At 40.8% G+C, this 16842-nt stretch overlaps 1 protein-coding gene across 1 annotated transcript in view; it reads right to left on the bottom strand.

Annotated features, from left to right (window-relative positions):
- The window catches only part of plxna4 (plexin A4), a 212906-nt gene that overhangs the window by 80971 nt on the left and 115093 nt on the right, over positions 1–16842 (bottom strand). The window contains 1 exon segment of the mRNA XM_027272145.1: positions 7245–7373. Within this exon segment, the coding sequence (XP_027127946.1) occupies positions 7245–7373 (129 nt within the window).

The following is a 16842-nucleotide window of genomic DNA, read 5'->3' as shown; positions in this document are numbered from 1 at the left end:
ATTCATTTCATGCAATCTTCTTCATGGGCTTTGCCAGAGGGGCAACCATTACGGCTCACTGTCTCTTCACTATGGCTACGCTATCATATCAGCAGGGATAAATACAAAGGATGGGCCGCATGGCATTTATAATTCCCTCCAGTTTCAGGTGAGCAAATGACAGCCATTACACCCTGCACTCTCCCTCCTTTCACAATAGCGAGATATTGAAGCTGCTGAATATAACCCTGCTTTTAAAAAAAGGCCAAGATCACAGATGTACTTTATTTGATGTCTTAATGTGCGGCGAGAGAAACGAAGATGTACTTGATCATTTTCTGTAGTGGCACAATGGCATCAAATTATATTATGTAGTACATATACAGTAAGTGCTTGTCCATTGTATCTGTGGAAGACGGGTGTGAAAGGGAAGGAGGGAGGAAAAGTCTTCGCTTTAAGTGAATTCAGGGTTTCTGATCTTCGTCACTACACTGAGGAGGTGATAAAGCTTGACTTTGTTTTTCTTCCCTCTCTCCTCCTTTTCTCTTCGTCACCCCTCCTCTTTACATATTGCCAGGGGCCTTGGAGTCAACCTGCAGTGGGAAAGTGATCATTTACTAAATCTGCAGAGACTTTTATTATTAACTAATTCCTCTGCCTCGTCTCTGTTCTTCTCTTTATCCTACTCTTTTCCTGCCCCCATCACTTATAATTAAACAGGGATTTCACCTACAGCCAAACTCCACTACTCCAAATGAACAGAGAGAGGGAAATTAAAGTGATAGTTCAATCCTGCCTTACAGCCTGTAGGGCACACTGAACTCCTCTTATCTTTTCTCTTTTTTCCCCCCAGGCTTGCTTCGTCTTTTTCTCCTTCCCTGGTGTGAGTTTGTTCATTAGTTAGGCACAATGTTGGCAGTGCATCATACCGGTGGAGAAGCAAAAATTAATAAGAAAATAATTTGGTAAAGTCTATGTAATGTGGTGTTATTTGGTGATTTTTAATTACACGCTGTAAATTAGCAATGTTGCGTGCATGTGTCAAAGACAAATTGCTGTCTGTGTCTATCATTAAACCTGATAGAGTGAAATCATTATCCATATACACAATGGAAAGGAATAATAAATTCTGACCTGCTGTTATCACAAAGGCAAGTAGCAAAACAACCATCTATTTTGTCTCTTATTCTCTTTTCTATCTGCCTAATATCTATTAATTATCTCACTTATGTCATTCATTCATTTACTCATACCTCTGTCTCTTTCTTTTTGCCCTCCAGGTCTCACTTCTCTTCTCTCCGGCTGGATGGAGGACAGATTGACATGGGAGTCAAATGAAGCGAGGGACACATCAACGACGTACTGCCTCGTCACAGCTGACGCACCACTCAATCCGTCAACCACCAGCCAACGGTATTATATCATAAACTCAGTTAACAGAGTGTGGCCCGGTGGCTGCAAGTGCAATATTGTTTTCATTTGACGTTCTCAGAGGTCAAATGAGAAAGCCATCTATTGCACTGTCAGGACTGACAGCGCATGACAAATGACTCGGATACAATCAATCATTTTCTGTTATCTTTCCATTCCAAAGAGGGTAAGGCCACCCATAAACACAAAAACAGTTGAACAATCTTGTGGCAGGTTACTAATTTCAGTTTACGGATAAGAATTTCCTGCACAAGGCATACTATTTTATTTACCACCTGTCACTGTTGGTATGTCTATGCTTGCCAAACAAGCACCCAGAAGCTGAAGCCTGCTAAACTCAGCAACAACAAATTCATACAGCACAACTTGCCCTAACATCATGTTAATGTTGTCCCATTACAGAGTCAGTCTTCAGTACTAGGCCATGCTGAAGACATGATGGATGTCAGGGTAATGTGCATTTAAGGTGTGGGGTGAGGTATGACCCTTCAGTGCACAAACAGAATTTACATTTAGCCTGCAATGCCATTTCTCCCATTGGCAGGTGTGAGGAGTGTAGCTACAGACACATACACACACACACACACACACACACACACACACACACACACACACACACACACATAGTGTGGCTAATTCTGCACAGGCTGCATCATCTTACCCTGGGGCATAGCCTGGGTAAAAATAAGGCCTCTATTACGCAGACACATTTTGGACTGTTTCCAGCAGCCAAGACATTGGCAAGAGACGCTGATGATGACTCACATGAATGAGAATTTTTATAAAGTATGTCTATTATACAGTATAATGGACTTGTAGATTTACAAGTATGTGCAGCAGGGAAAGAGAGACGAATACAAGAGTCAGAAATATGCTGAGAAAACAGCGAGAGAACAAGACTGAAAGGGAGAAAACACAAAGGTAAAACTTAAAAGGGACTTTGAGTGAGCCAAGAGTTCACTCCAACCTTGTCTGCTCCACTTCGTTGACATTTTTCAGAAGTGTGTCAGGCAGCAATGGCTGCAACATATCAGCTCTGTTCACTTGCCTTGTTAGACCACAGCAGCCTGCAGCTAAAGTGGGACACAACATAATATGCACATCTAAACACCTTCATAACTCACAGCCACACACTAGAGGGGTGAGGAAGCCACACTGTAACGGATGTGATAAAAAAAGTTTCCCGCTGATAGAAATTAAAGGATTCTGGTATTAAACATCTTTGATGAGATACAAAGACGCGATTCTTCCACAAATTGGCTTGTCGAATTTCCCTCGGGGGGTTCAAAACAGAAAAAAAGCATTTGACTTTGAACGATCTAACCCCGCTATAGTACACATTTTCAATAATTCACACTTACAGATCTGCACTGAATATAAATAATTTAACACCATGAGTGTGGCAGTCCCAGCACTTTCGAGCAACAGTTTATATGCTGATTGTAAAAACCTTAGCACATGTAGAAAAAAATGACTTAAGCAAGAAAACCATGGAGAGACATGCTGGATAAAATCTAACTACTGACTAACTGAACAGTTGCTGGCATGATGAGTTCATGTGTTTTGCTTGGTTGCTGGAGGGTATTAGCACGGCTATGGGAACACTGGAGGCTGGACTGAATGACTAAGATACAACAACAACTGCTTGAACTGCTCCCAAATGCCCAAGTCTAATCATATTCAATCAAGTTACTTTCCCATGATCGGGTTCAAAACAGAACTTTTTTTATATTCTACATTCACATGAATTTTCATATTCCCATGAGTGGCATGTGGCATCCTAATTTTGTTTACCCAATTGTGATACAGTTAGAAAGACAATTTGTTTTCTAATCTATAAATGATAAATCAAGGTAATTTCTACACTGATGTTGATGAACTTGTACACTAAAATGGTACCATAAAACATCCATATTCTCCACCTCAAGCATTAACCTTGTGCTAATAATCCCATTCCACTGTTGATCATGTCGAGGGGTGTTTTTTTCCTCTCGTTACAACAGTAGCACTTATTAAAAAATTAAAATTAAAATTTCTGATTTGTAATTTAATTTACATACTAAAAAAATGGTGATACGATCCCCGACCCCCAGCGACATCACCTCATTCATTCTACTCAATGTCCTCATTGAGGCTGACAGATGAACCAGTGTTAACGGGGTAGTGACATAGTAGTGTAGCACAGCACCAGCTCATATTAACAGTGGGATTGACCTGCCCCTGTCACTCAAGCACCAACCCTAACATCCATAATAACAGCCTATTCTATAATCTGACTGTCCTCTTTATAGCAGAACATCTATTTAACTCACTAATAAGATGACTCGTGTAACAGTGTGTGTGTGTGTGTACCAGAGTGAGAGAGACACAGAGAGAGAGAGAGAGAGAGAGACAGAGAGAGAGAGAAATATCCAATTAGAGGACATCCAATCACTGGATTAATGAGACAGTATGGATGACAGATTACTCTGCTAGTAGGCACTTGTGAAAAAATGAAGAAATGAAGGAATGGGGGATGGCATGGGTTAAAATGACAATGGATAGTGAGAGCGGGTTAGAAATGGAATAAAGATGGAGAGAAAGGAGCAAAGAACACAAAGGCTGAATCCTCATTCTCTTCACAAATCCCCGTAGAAATGAATTGGGGTTGTAGGAGCAAAAATCTATAATCCTCAAAGAAAAACAAACGCAACAAAGAGGACAGTCACAGGATGGAGGACAGAAAGAGAAAACAAAAACAAAACAAGAGATTGCAAGGATGGAAGAGAAATTAAATTAAGGATTAGAAAAAAGCAATGACTGGAAAGTGGAAAGTAGTTTTTGCAGTACTCGATAATGCATGGGTATGTGTTTGTGTTTGGCTAGCTTTCTTCTCTAATGAGTATATAATGTGACACAGACAAGCAGGGTACAGTGTGACTCTCAGCATGATACCCCTCCCTGGAGCTGGAGTTATTCTTCTCTGTCAAGGTGTACCAGTGGACCCGCCACAAGGTAATTTATTTATAGTTGATTATACATGTCATGCATTATGAGACTGTGCCTTTCAGTTTTTAAAGACCCAAAGTAATCATGTTTATATTCTTTTATTTTGTGATGGATGATACTAAAATTTGTACTGAAAAAGGCAAATGTTTCCACTAATAAAGAAAAAATGACTGCATCGGGGCAATCATTACAGCCTGAGTAATTATGTTAACTTGAGAGTGATGATTGCAGTGAGGACAAGGTTTGCATTTGTTAAACGTTAATGAGACAGAGAAGATTATGGAACTTTCTCTCAACATTGTCCAAGTCATCTTTGCCATCAACTGGGACCAAAAATATGAGCAACTCAAACTGACCCATCACAGTTATGGTCTCCATGTGGTCTCTGTAAGTCTTTATACTGAGAACATATAGTTCAACATCAATCTCTTTTCTCTGTCCCTCTCCTTCACAGTCACATCCAGAGGAGATCTGTCTCCTGGTCCACCCTGGCCTGGCATCACCAATCTAAAAGGGAGGGTTTTCGAGGCTAAAAACAGCAGGGGAGGAGCTGTATCGACCAACTCTGTTCTCAGCCTCTTGTTGTGGGCCCCCCTCCTCTTTTCTCTTTCTATCATGTGTTTCCTCTTTCTGTATTTCTCCCTTGTTCCATTCATCACACTCTCTCTGGGTCCCAGGCCCCAGAAACAGCAGGTGGCCTTCTGCTATCGACCAGCTCGGGCTGCTTTAATAGCATTTGCAACCACTGGGACTCGGGAATGTGCACGTGTGTTACCTGACAAAATATTGTTGCTACGTATTCTCTCCATTTGAGATGAAGCAATTTGGATTCATCTTCAGTGACTGCAGCATATTTCTGTTTAACAGTAAATCAGGACAGGTACTTTTCCTTCTGTCTGCATGAAGAATTATAATTACAGTCTTAAACTCTAAGACAGAAAGATATTGCAACAAAATGAAAAAAAGAGACCAGCATCGGTCAAATGAATTATGCAAATAATCAAACTTCTTTAATAACTTCTAACTATTATCCACATTTAGCAGAAATGTTTTGATCAAATGAAAAAGGGTTTGAATTAATTGGAGGAAAAAAAACGCATTATTTGAATCCATTCACTCTTATGTGAGTGTGTGTTTTTGTGTTAAGTGTTGTGTTCTGCTCTCTATATTTGTGTGTATTGTAATTCCCAGATGTTCTTCCTAAACAGTTAGCAGAGGTCAGCTCTCTAACTAGGCTAATAGACTAATTACTAAAAAGGCCTAACACACATACACATACACACACGGGACCACTATTGGCCAACAAAACTCACTTGGTTCACTCACTCTTTTTTCAATATAATCTAATTGGGATGCAAATTAAAAATGCTAAATTAGTAACATGATGTTGGGCGATAATAGTGAGACATAAAGAAATCCAACATAATGAGAAGAAATGGAAATTAAGTATTCCTAAGAATTCATTTGCTATTCTTTAATATCTTCTGTAAGCCCAATTACACGCTCTGCAGTCCAAAAGATGAAAACACTAAATTCTTACATTGCTGGTTAAGAGATTTGTACAAAAGAGTAATTGGATGTAATAGGACGCCATGACAAAATAGCATCCAAAATGTCCTTATTCTGCTAACTTGTGTCTCTTCCTACCTTCCTTCCATTCTCTCTGCAGATGGAATGACTGAGTCCTCAGGAGAGGCAATGAGAGCTGCATTTGAAAGGGCACCTTCAACTCACTGTCTGTCTGATATTTAAAGTGTTATCAGGATTATCTGGCACTTAATGTGCACGCATTGACACATACACACGCAAACAAATAACACTACACATTAGTAAATACTGACACTTTCATGGTGCCAGAGAGGTCTATAATCCCCTGGAAGCTGCACACAATATACAGGGGTAACTAGGCTATCGCTGCCAACGAAACAGCAGTGGCCTTCTGTGATTATGGGTGGCAGGAGATAAAGAGGCGGGAGAGAGGGAATGATATGCATATTATCTGAACTTCTGAGCTTTTGCAATATTATAACAGTCACATCAATAATGAACAATAAATGGGTTTAGACTGAACTGAAAAGAGAGAGAACCACCATGGGTTCATTAATTGATGAACTCGTCTTTGAATGACTTGATTATGAGCCTTGAGTACTTGATGAAAAGTCTGTGTGTTTACAGTCTCTGTGCTGAATCAACTTCTGGTTCAGGACTTGGTCTAGTTTCTACATTGATGGCCAACAAATATATAAAACATGCACATAATTCATCATTAAATATAATGTAAGTACATGCTTGTATCTTTTTGTGTGTAATATGAAGAGAAAGTGAATACCTAATACAGTGAGTCATGGGTGTGTGTGTGTGTGTGCCTTTATGTGAGCGCAGCGTGCTTTCCGTGGTGCTACTTTAGCGAGGTTTTGCCTCTGATAGAGGTGTTCACAGTCTCTCTGTGTCCATTACACAGAGTGCTGCTATTTCGCCACATTCCATGTCATCAAAGGTACTAAGAGAAGTAGTGTGTATGTGTGAAACTGTACTGCACATAGACATTCACACCAACACACACAAGCACAAGTGGACTGAGACCACTTTCCTCTCTCCAGATAATTCGGCACATTTATTCATTCCAGCTCTACCCTCACAGTCTGTTTCTGTAGAAATACATGGTCATAGCATCCAGCAGTCCATCTAATCCTTTTCTCTCCTCCAGCCAGGCTGTAATGAAATCCTTTATGCTGTACCAAAGGTTATTCTACCCTGTGACATAACAAAATGATAAATGCCAGTGGTTATGATATTGAGTTAGCAAAGGGGAGTTTTGATGTGTGTGTTTTGTGTGCTTCTCTGACCTGCATCTCAGACATGACATAGAGGTAGTGGTGGTCAGAAGAGAAGGCCATGTCTCGGAGGATGGGTCCATTCTCCACCGCTTGCACCGTCTCATATGGCAGAGCACGAGAGGAGCCGTCTACTCGGATCTGGAAGAACACAGAAGGACATAAAGAATCATTTACTGTACACTTTAGCACTCATGAAGCCTCTTAAAACAACATTTAAAATAAACATTCAAAACCTAATATGAGGTTTTTATTTAGTTAGTTAGAAATGTTATTTTAACTTCAAGGTCAGTGACATTTTCACAATTGGTTTTGGGTTTTTGAATTCAACCACAGTCAAAAACACAATGTTACCAAGGTTATCCCAGAAGCAGTGATGAGTTGAGAAAAGCCAAAAATTTAACTAAATAAAATAAAATGGACTGAGTAAATGTCTAAGCTGAAGTAAAAAGAATCAAAGCATGAAAGAATAATGTTGTCTTCCTCAAGGAAAGACTTGACAATGGAACAAAGACAGCATCTGGGACAACACAGAATGCAATAAGGAATCAAGGTATCATTAAAAATCCACTTTTGAACATTATTATTGACAAAATTGCCCATCTACCACATACCGCCTCAGGATTTTCCCATGCATCATGGCTTTCAGTGCTGTATCCGAGAAGCTCATCTTTCTCTATCACAGTTTTAGCCATTCAAAAGTGATTACGGTAATTAGACATCTGGGCAAGAGGTGTGGTCTGTGGGCCCCTAGGTGTGTTTACTCAGCAGAAAGTGCATGGAATTGGCCCCACACACACTTGGTGGTGTGATGGAAGTGTTCTAGGTTGTGCCCGAACATCTGCTTACATCGTCACACACGCGCGCGCGCACGCAGGATGTGTTCCAAATGATCCTTTCTAAATCTGGTCCTCTGGCTGTAATTTCCCAGTAACACACAGTTCTGACACATGCCTACCCAAGCAACTTTCAGCACCCAGTAGAATACACGAGCAAACACGCACACACACATAGACCCGTTTGGGCTTGCAGACAGGTGTGAAGCGAGTCTTGTTAAAGTTGTGATGACTCTTGGTAGTTCTTTGTGCTCTTCAGCACTTAAAAGGTTCACAGGTAACCGGCACAAACGGGAGCTAATTGGACAGGAACCAGATGGTCGAGCAGACAGGTGAGTCACTTCATGATTAATTATAATACACTGATGACAACATACTCTGTCAGCATATCATTAAAAATACCTTTCTGCTGGCCCGCCTTAAGCAAAAGTCTCTTTAAGGTTGTGAAGCCTTAATTGCTCTAAGTAGGTAGACTGAACCCTTTAGGGACTGAACAAAAAAAGATTGAGGTGTATATATGTATACTCATGCACACATCCATAGATGCACATTATGTTATACTTCAGTGACTTTGACGTCAGCTATCAATTGCTTCAACCTTTAACTTTCTGTGTTAAAACAGACTAACAACCACCAAATGCTCTATTATATTCACGTGGAACTTTTCTTTGTCTTTGTGGTGACAATCAGCTATTGTATAGTAAAGAGAGAAACCCAAGTACACAGGGTGCAGTTTACATCCTGCCCTACTCCTGCTGCTTCTACTGATATCCAGTTTCACAACATGACATTTCTTTAAACAGGCACCATCTTTCACCTTGATTTCACCCTACTCTCCCTCCTCTGCTTTGTTTCTCAGTCATTCTTCTTCTCGCGCTCTGCCTCCTGCTTGGCTTGTCTAGTGATCTTGATCTCAAAGGACCTTGAGTTCTATGTATCAAAGCCGCACACACTTTCACTGGGAACCATTGTATGCACTAGGGTCAGTTGCAAAGAAAAGAACAGAAGGTGAATAGGAGAGAGGGAAAGAAGAGAGGTAGGTCGGAAGAAAGAAACTTCCACGCGAGCCGGGGCCAGATTCAGCAGGTGGGGTTATCTAATCTGCCCAACAGGGTGAGTTAATTTGAGGCGGGTGCGTATGCGCACAGTTCACAGCATGTGCATGTATGCGAAGCTGTGTGTATCAGCTTACACACTGTATATGAGAGAAGTGTGGGGCCAATTGCTGAGAGCAGTTTAAGGGCAGACAGACAGTCTATGGCAATGCCTGATATAGAGTTTTATTGTGTTGGGACAGATCCACAGTCACCAGGGAGCAGAGGGGCTTCAAGGGGAAGCTCCTGTATATTATCCCTCAATCTGACCAGCAACAAAACAAATGAGCCACCAGGGAGTGCACAGCATGTCCGCAAGCATGCAGCACTGGCTGGTTGAGTCACATTGGCACTGAACCAGGAGAAACACATAATCAAAGACCAGTGCACTTACTTGTACAATAATTGGCACATAAAAACTATCTAATAGCAAATTCACCTTTTTTTTTAATCAACATAGCAGGGTCACCTTGGGCATGTGGGTTTTAAAACAACAGTTACAGCAGAACTTCATCTCCCCTGACATCAAGCTCTGTGCTTTGAAGGAATAATACTCCATACACACAAAATAGGCACCTAAAATGTGCATAGTACTAAAATAAAATAAAATTTAAAAAAGGAGCTAGTGCGTGCTAATTATTACCACAAAAACACACAGCAGCTAAAAACAAAAAGCCCACTCAGTGTAGACTGAACAAAACCAATACCTTAATTCCCTTGATGACAAGCCAAAGCTAATGATTGTGTTTTGTAATGAAACAACTAATCCTAGTTTCATTGTCAGAAACAGTAATTATTAATATATCTTAAACTAATTTTTTCATCAGCCTAAAATCATTAAAGCAGCTACAGTGGCGCTAGCCAATATTATCTGATTCCTTTTCAACAGTAATAAAGTGGATTAGCTGCTCTATGCTAAATGGATTACAATGCTAATCTCTACTATCACATTAGCACTACACAATAGACATTCACTGCCAGACAGTCTTCATTTTGCCTCAGAGTGGTGGGAAGGTGAGAGCTGCATTGGGCCCACACATAAATGCACACATACAAATAAGTGTGTTCACACAAGCACTTGCATGTATAGAAACATTGGCATTGCACTCTCCCTTTTTCTTTCACACGCTTACACTCACACACACACATGCGCACACACACGCTGTCTGACTGGAGCTACTCATATGGTAATGACGGATACTCGGGGGAGAGTGGGGAGAGTTACTGGCACTTTTGACTCACAGAGCACACTTCCTCAGCCTTGCAAAATGTGAGCAGCAAACGTTTCTTTGATAGCTCTGTGTTTGTCGGGGTGTGTGTGTGTGTGTGTGCATGTGTGGGAGAAATTTACACTCCAATGAAATGACCATCCTGGAACTGTATCCCCCTAGTGGCTGTGAGAGATAATTACACTAACACCACCCCTGGTAACAAAATAAAGACAGTGGCTTGTGCAGAAAACTTGCAGTATTGATGCAGCTGTCTCTTTGCAGACACTAAAATATTTGTGGAGGGTTTTTAAAGAAATTCACACATTCAGTGATCAGTGACCATCCTTCATTTTATCTGGAATTACCATTTTTAAGTATAACAGAATGTGGAGGCAGTATTAGAGCCAACTGTACATCTCTAAAAACAGTCCAGTGTTAAGGATGAAGAAAAAAACAAGTGCAACCCCATGTGCAGATGGTATTTCTGCTTTGAATCTGTCAATGAAAAATAATGTGCCCAAAGTGACTATCTCTCTCTCTCCATGGGGCTAACAGCTAGCAGAAGGTGTGATACAGACAGGGAAGCCATTCCGGTGTGAAAACCACAGGAGTACCCTCTCTCAGCTTCCTCGTATTGGCACTGTGCACCACAAAAGCACATGGAAACTACCGCATTTCCTCCGACTCTGCATGGAATCAATTTTGAAGCAGGTGAAAATGTAATGCAGGAGTCTTTATTTTATTATCCATATGCTGGTATCCCTAAGTTTTACAGAAATAAAATAACTATAAGACATGTGCCTTAATTGTTTATGTTAGGTTTCGATTGCATGCAAGCTGGAAAATGTCCAAAAACATATCAAACAACATTCTAGTATCAAGTTATAAAAATGTCAAAACATGGACTGCTTGTTTTGTCATTGGTTGATTCTAACAGACACGTTACATATCCTAGGTCAATAATGTTGTTGCCCCTCTGGAACCTCCTTCCAGTGAAAATTGCCCTTTGAAATTCAGTACTTCTGGTTACACATCTGAGCACTTTTATTGATTTTAGATATGCCATTATGTAGAAACTACTTTACATCAAGTGGTGAGATGCAATGTTCACATTTTAGAAGTCTAGTCAATCCTCAGGAGACATAAAGAAAATAATGCTAGTCTAGTCAATCCTCAGGAGACATAAAGAATATATTACTGTAATAGTGATAGTGCAGATGATGGTTGCGGCTAAGTGCAGGAAATACACAGTCAGAACTACCCCCTCTGGCCACAGCATATTGAGTGTGCTTCCTAAAACAAACAATAACTGAAGGGAAACAAACTATGTGTGTGTGGTTCTGAGTGAGGACTATTGGAGGATTGTGTCCTTGCCTGCTATGGCATCGATTTTGGGGTGGCAAAAGGAAGGCTAGTCACACAGAGTTGCAGTCTGTCAAGCATGGCACACACACTAACATACCATGGCTGGAACACACACCATGACCAACATGCTGCTGGTGGAAGCCAGAATAAGCTGCTGACTGAAGTATCACTATGGTCTGACATGAGCCATGCAACCACAGTGAGGTGAGTGGGCTGGAGCAAAATGTCATCCAAAGTCATACAGCATGCTGGGAAACCTAAATTACCACAACACTTGTGTGAGGAATTCCACCAAAATCTGTGAAACATGCATGGGCAAACCCCGTGTCAGTGCCAGCATTTCTGCAGCCAGAAAAAGGTCATGAACCTTATTTCTGCTGGATATAATAAAATGATTAAGCTGTTTTTCTGAAATGTACTTACAATAAAAAGTGCTTTAAAATAAATTGTTTGTATTTGACAGCTATAGTCTTGCAGTAAATTGTTAGTGTTGCTAAAAGTATTGCTGAACTGAAAACAAAGGTAAATCATGTTAAATATGCCTAAATATATATTAGATCATGCAATTACTTCCTGGTTATCATACTAACTGTAGGTTTGCATGAAATCAAGTTTAAAAAGCAATGAATGATAACAGACATTTTAAGTTTTTAAATAAGTGGGTAGATATTTTAGTTAAAATGTTGCCAACCTGTTGATTTTCATTACTGGACTCTAACAGGGATCTCAAAAACGATCTCAAAAACACAAACATTGTTGTTAAAACAACAAACAAACAATAATCCTGTTTATTTAGTTGGCCACATTCGGGACATTGAAAGACCGACTACCACTATCATGATGATGTTGATGATACAACAATTATCTGAGGAGGCTTGTCAAGTTTAACAAACTGGTAACGTCTCTCAGTAATTTTATTTTTCAAAAGCAAGTCCCCTGGGGTTTCCTCTTTAAGCTCTTGGGTCCCTACCCTCCTCAAGATATCAATCAGAAACATTTTGGAAGGGCAACAGCATAGCCACATGCCAAATGCCCCTGTAACTGGACCTGCCACACTTTGCTCAGGTTTCAACCCTCTTTGTCAAACCACAGCGAGTGTTAGGTATTCAACCAGGCAAGGCAGGACATGCAATAAGAGCCTAGAAAGAGAGACAGTCAGACAGAGAGAGACAACTGAGAAGAACATTCATTGTGAAAGAAAACAAGAAGAAAGGAAACAACGCATCATCACTACATAATGGCAATGTGTCTTTCCACGCATTCTATTCATACCGACAGCAATACAATGGTGGCTGTCTGATTGCCCAAATCTGTCCAGCTCACTAAAACATATGGCAGACAGAGAGAAAAGGGGGTGGAAGAGGTGGAGGAAATAACAGAAGGAAAGGGGGGTAGGAGGCGGACTGGATCCATCTCTCAGTGTCAATCAATGCCAGAACAAACCCTCTTTTTCCACATTCATTGCTTCAATATATAGCTTTAGGCAAGATGGACTGGTGTGAAACTAGTGGAGGAGTGTGGATGATTTGACATTAATCTCAGGGTATTAACGAGGATGTGGCATACTAATGTGGGATGCCAGGCCGGTCGCGTAGTATTGCTGGAGCAGAGAATCACACATGATTCGCTTTTCATCGCCAACAGTTATTAGGGACAATTAAAGACAGACAGATGTTTTTAATCTGTCTAAGGGGAAGACTGGCCAGAGAAGAAAGCACTAAAGATATGTAGTTTCTCAAACAAGTACTGCAGCTGACACATAGATGACTAATGGTATGGTACTTCTACATGTACAATGTCTTTTGGCATATTATATTATGTTTTATGACAAGCTATAATGGAGACATCTTGCAGTTACCCAAAGGTATGACATCAACTCAATGCTTTACTGCTATTCATTCAGTACATTAATGACACTTTAAAAAAAAAAAAAAATCGCCCCTTCTTTCCTTCCTTCCTTCTTTCCTTCCAGCTTGACTCCTCTCTATAGGAGGATGAGTGAGCAAAAAACCCCACAGAGTGGAACTGAACTCATTCTGTGCTTTAATTCACCATTCTCTGTTTTATGTTGGCGATTAGGCATATCTCCTACACAGCAGGATTTTAATTAATGCATTTCCCTGGATGCCTGCACTGTGAGGGAAGGTGCTTTGTGGGTGCAAATCAGGGAAATGTCATTGTTAGCAGGGAAGTAACTACAGAGACTTGCGTTGGCAGTGTCAAAACTATGCAGAATACTGACCTCTATAATGGCCCTCCTGTAGGGTTTGGTTTTATTGAGGTTAATCCTCTGCAGATATTTTATTTTGGCTAGGTTGTTTAGGAACAGAGAGGGTTAGAAGAAACTTGGTGCTGTAAGATAAAAGTGGTGAAGCTAAGACAATGGGGTAATGTCATAGCAGAAGCAATACAAAGTAACTGAAGAGGAAAGTTAAAGAAATGAAAAAAACAAAAATCTAATTTGAAGTTTTGTGCTTGAACAAGCATATGTGCATTTATGTTTGTATCTATTTGTGCTTCTTCAGTCTCCACCACCTCACCTCTGGGATCTGACACTAGCAGACAGAGCTGCAGGGGGACCCCTGGCTCACTGACTGACCGTTGTGGCATTAAAGGTGTGGTACCTGTTAGCCTGCAGGTCCATGTGGCCTACTAATCTAACCTTATCCCCCTGCTGAGAGACAGACAGAAAAAGCAAGGAGAGAGGCAAAGAGAAGGACAAGAATGTTATTGTGAGGGATGATGGTGTTGGACGTGAAAGGGGACAAGTGTCTGGAGGCTTCCTAACTCATTTTTCTCCCCACTCTCCTTTCCTCCCTCAATCTCCCCCATGGCTTCAAAGGGTGAGTGACAGGTCTCCCTGCTATCATTCCCTTCACTGCTGAGCTGCCTTAGAGCACTGTGACCAGGCAGGGGGCTCACAGCTCAGCTTTTGTTACTCATTTCCCTCCTTCGCTATTGCTTTTGCTCTTTCTCGCATTTTTTTTCCTTCTGTCTCTCTCTCTCTCTCTCTCTCTCTCCCTCTATCTCCTTCTCTCGTTCTGTCTCAATCGGTAAGTCAAGAGGTTGACTAAAATACCTGTAGGCTTTTGGCCAGTTCAATCTTGAGAGCATTTGTGACCGTTTGACTTCTAACAACTCACTCAGCTTTTCAGTTATTTTTTTCCTCCTGTTCTTTTCAAAATGTCACTCCCTTTTTTCCTGTATGTTTGTTGCAGGCCCTATTCCTCTGTGCTAGAACAATGTATTTTGAATGTTAGTCCAATTCATTCACTTTTGATAGTACTACTGCACAATCTAGACTGAAAACACTTCACTCCCTCCACTGTTAGATATGACCAGAAATAAGTGTCTTGCAGACTTTTTTTTTTCTCCATTCATTCTCCCTGCAAAAGCCTGTTGGCATATGGTTCTTGGTGGTATGTATTTAATATAGTTATATAGCCTGGCACTTCATGCTGAATTGTGAACGTGGACAGGAAAGTGTCTACTATCAAGTCAAGAAGACAAAACATACACAAATGTATTCAGTGTGCCCAGTGAAGAGCAACAAGCCACGCTTCATCTGGACAATTGTCCCTTTCCTATTATTCATTCAACAACTGTTCCATCTCTTATTCTTTCTGGACTCAAGGACTTGCATCATTTCATTGTCCAATAGATTTTTCAGTTTTGCCATTTTCCTCGCAGTATGAATCATTCCATCACTTTTACTGTGCAGAGAAGATGTCAGAGTTTGCATCCCTCTACATAACTCCTCTATTCCTCATCCTTCTTTCCCTGTATTTTCCCTTCCTATTCCTCTTTCACTGTCTCATTAGAGCCACAGCAGGATGTTAGAGGCGACAGTTAGAGAACTCCTGACAGACCTCATTTTGTGCAGACAAATACCTGGCCTGGCTGAAAAAAAAAAAACATACGCACATTTCTCTTTCAAACCAATTATTTCCTCTACTGTTTTTTGTTTCTTGCAGTGATAAGAGCTGCTGTTCCCGCCACTGCCTGCTGCAGCTACTGGCTGGGCCTCAAGGACCCCACAGAGGCAACGGCATAATTTGAGCGCACATCACCACCTGTGTCTCTATTACTGGTGCAACCTGGCGGCAGTGCTACAGACTGGTATGCTCTCCATTATATTTTGTGACCAGAGGCTACTGTGTGAGAGCTAAAAGGCTTTGGGATCCATTAATGAAGTCAACATGCTCCCCGGAGTCGTGAGGGCACCAAATCAGCCTATTGTGTCGAATCAAGACTTGGCCTTTCAGGCGACACAGCAGTGCACAAACTCAGAGCTATGGGTGCCACTCATTTTGAGGAGTGTGGCTGGCAAACTGTTTCTGCAGGTTGAATAGTATAAACACAGCCCACCAGGAAAATCACATTGAGATTATACTCAGAGGTTCTATATGTGTATGTGTGTGTGTGTAGGTGTGTGTGTGCATGTGTACTTGACTGTTAGGATAAGGTTGTATGTTGGTTTTCACACCTGTGAGAATGATAGCATCCAGGAAGCTGGATATATGACAGCACAAAAATAAGAGAAGGTCGGAGAGGTGTAAGGAAATATCTACTTTCACCTGTTTACCACCTTATTATCACTCTAAATGAAATTAGTTCTTGAGTTGTTATTAGTTCTTAACCTGAGGATCTATTTATTGTGACAAGTGACTACATGAATAACACAGATTAATAAATATTGTAACGATTTAGCGTAAGGTGAATGAAAATTGAATATTTTCTATCATTATGGATGTCATATGTGTCATTTATGGCCATGAATTGATCGGCTGTTTATCACAATACTGTGCCCTCATATCCCTGCCTGCTTTCCTCCCATGATAACTGCCATGCAGCCTTCAGATAGAGGAACTTTCCAGCTAAAATGTTTGCTTTGTTTAGGAAGTTGGATACATCCAGGCTGAAGGAAAAGACCAAGATCAAGTCCCACATGAATACATGCAACATTAGAAGGACAACGATGCCCATTATTCCACTCAGTCACATAAGTAAATTTAACGGTACGTTTATCAGTTGACCACATCCTGCTATCAGCTGTCAGTCACCAATTTATCCAACCGTTGAGGATAATGAGTAGAGGATCGGT

The sequence above is a fragment of the Larimichthys crocea genome, chromosome XX (assembly GCF_000972845.2).
Source record: "Larimichthys crocea isolate SSNF chromosome XX, L_crocea_2.0, whole genome shotgun sequence".
Classification (NCBI taxonomy): Eukaryota; Metazoa; Chordata; class Actinopteri; family Sciaenidae; genus Larimichthys; species Larimichthys crocea.
This window is presented reverse-complemented; position numbering and strand designations above follow the sequence as displayed.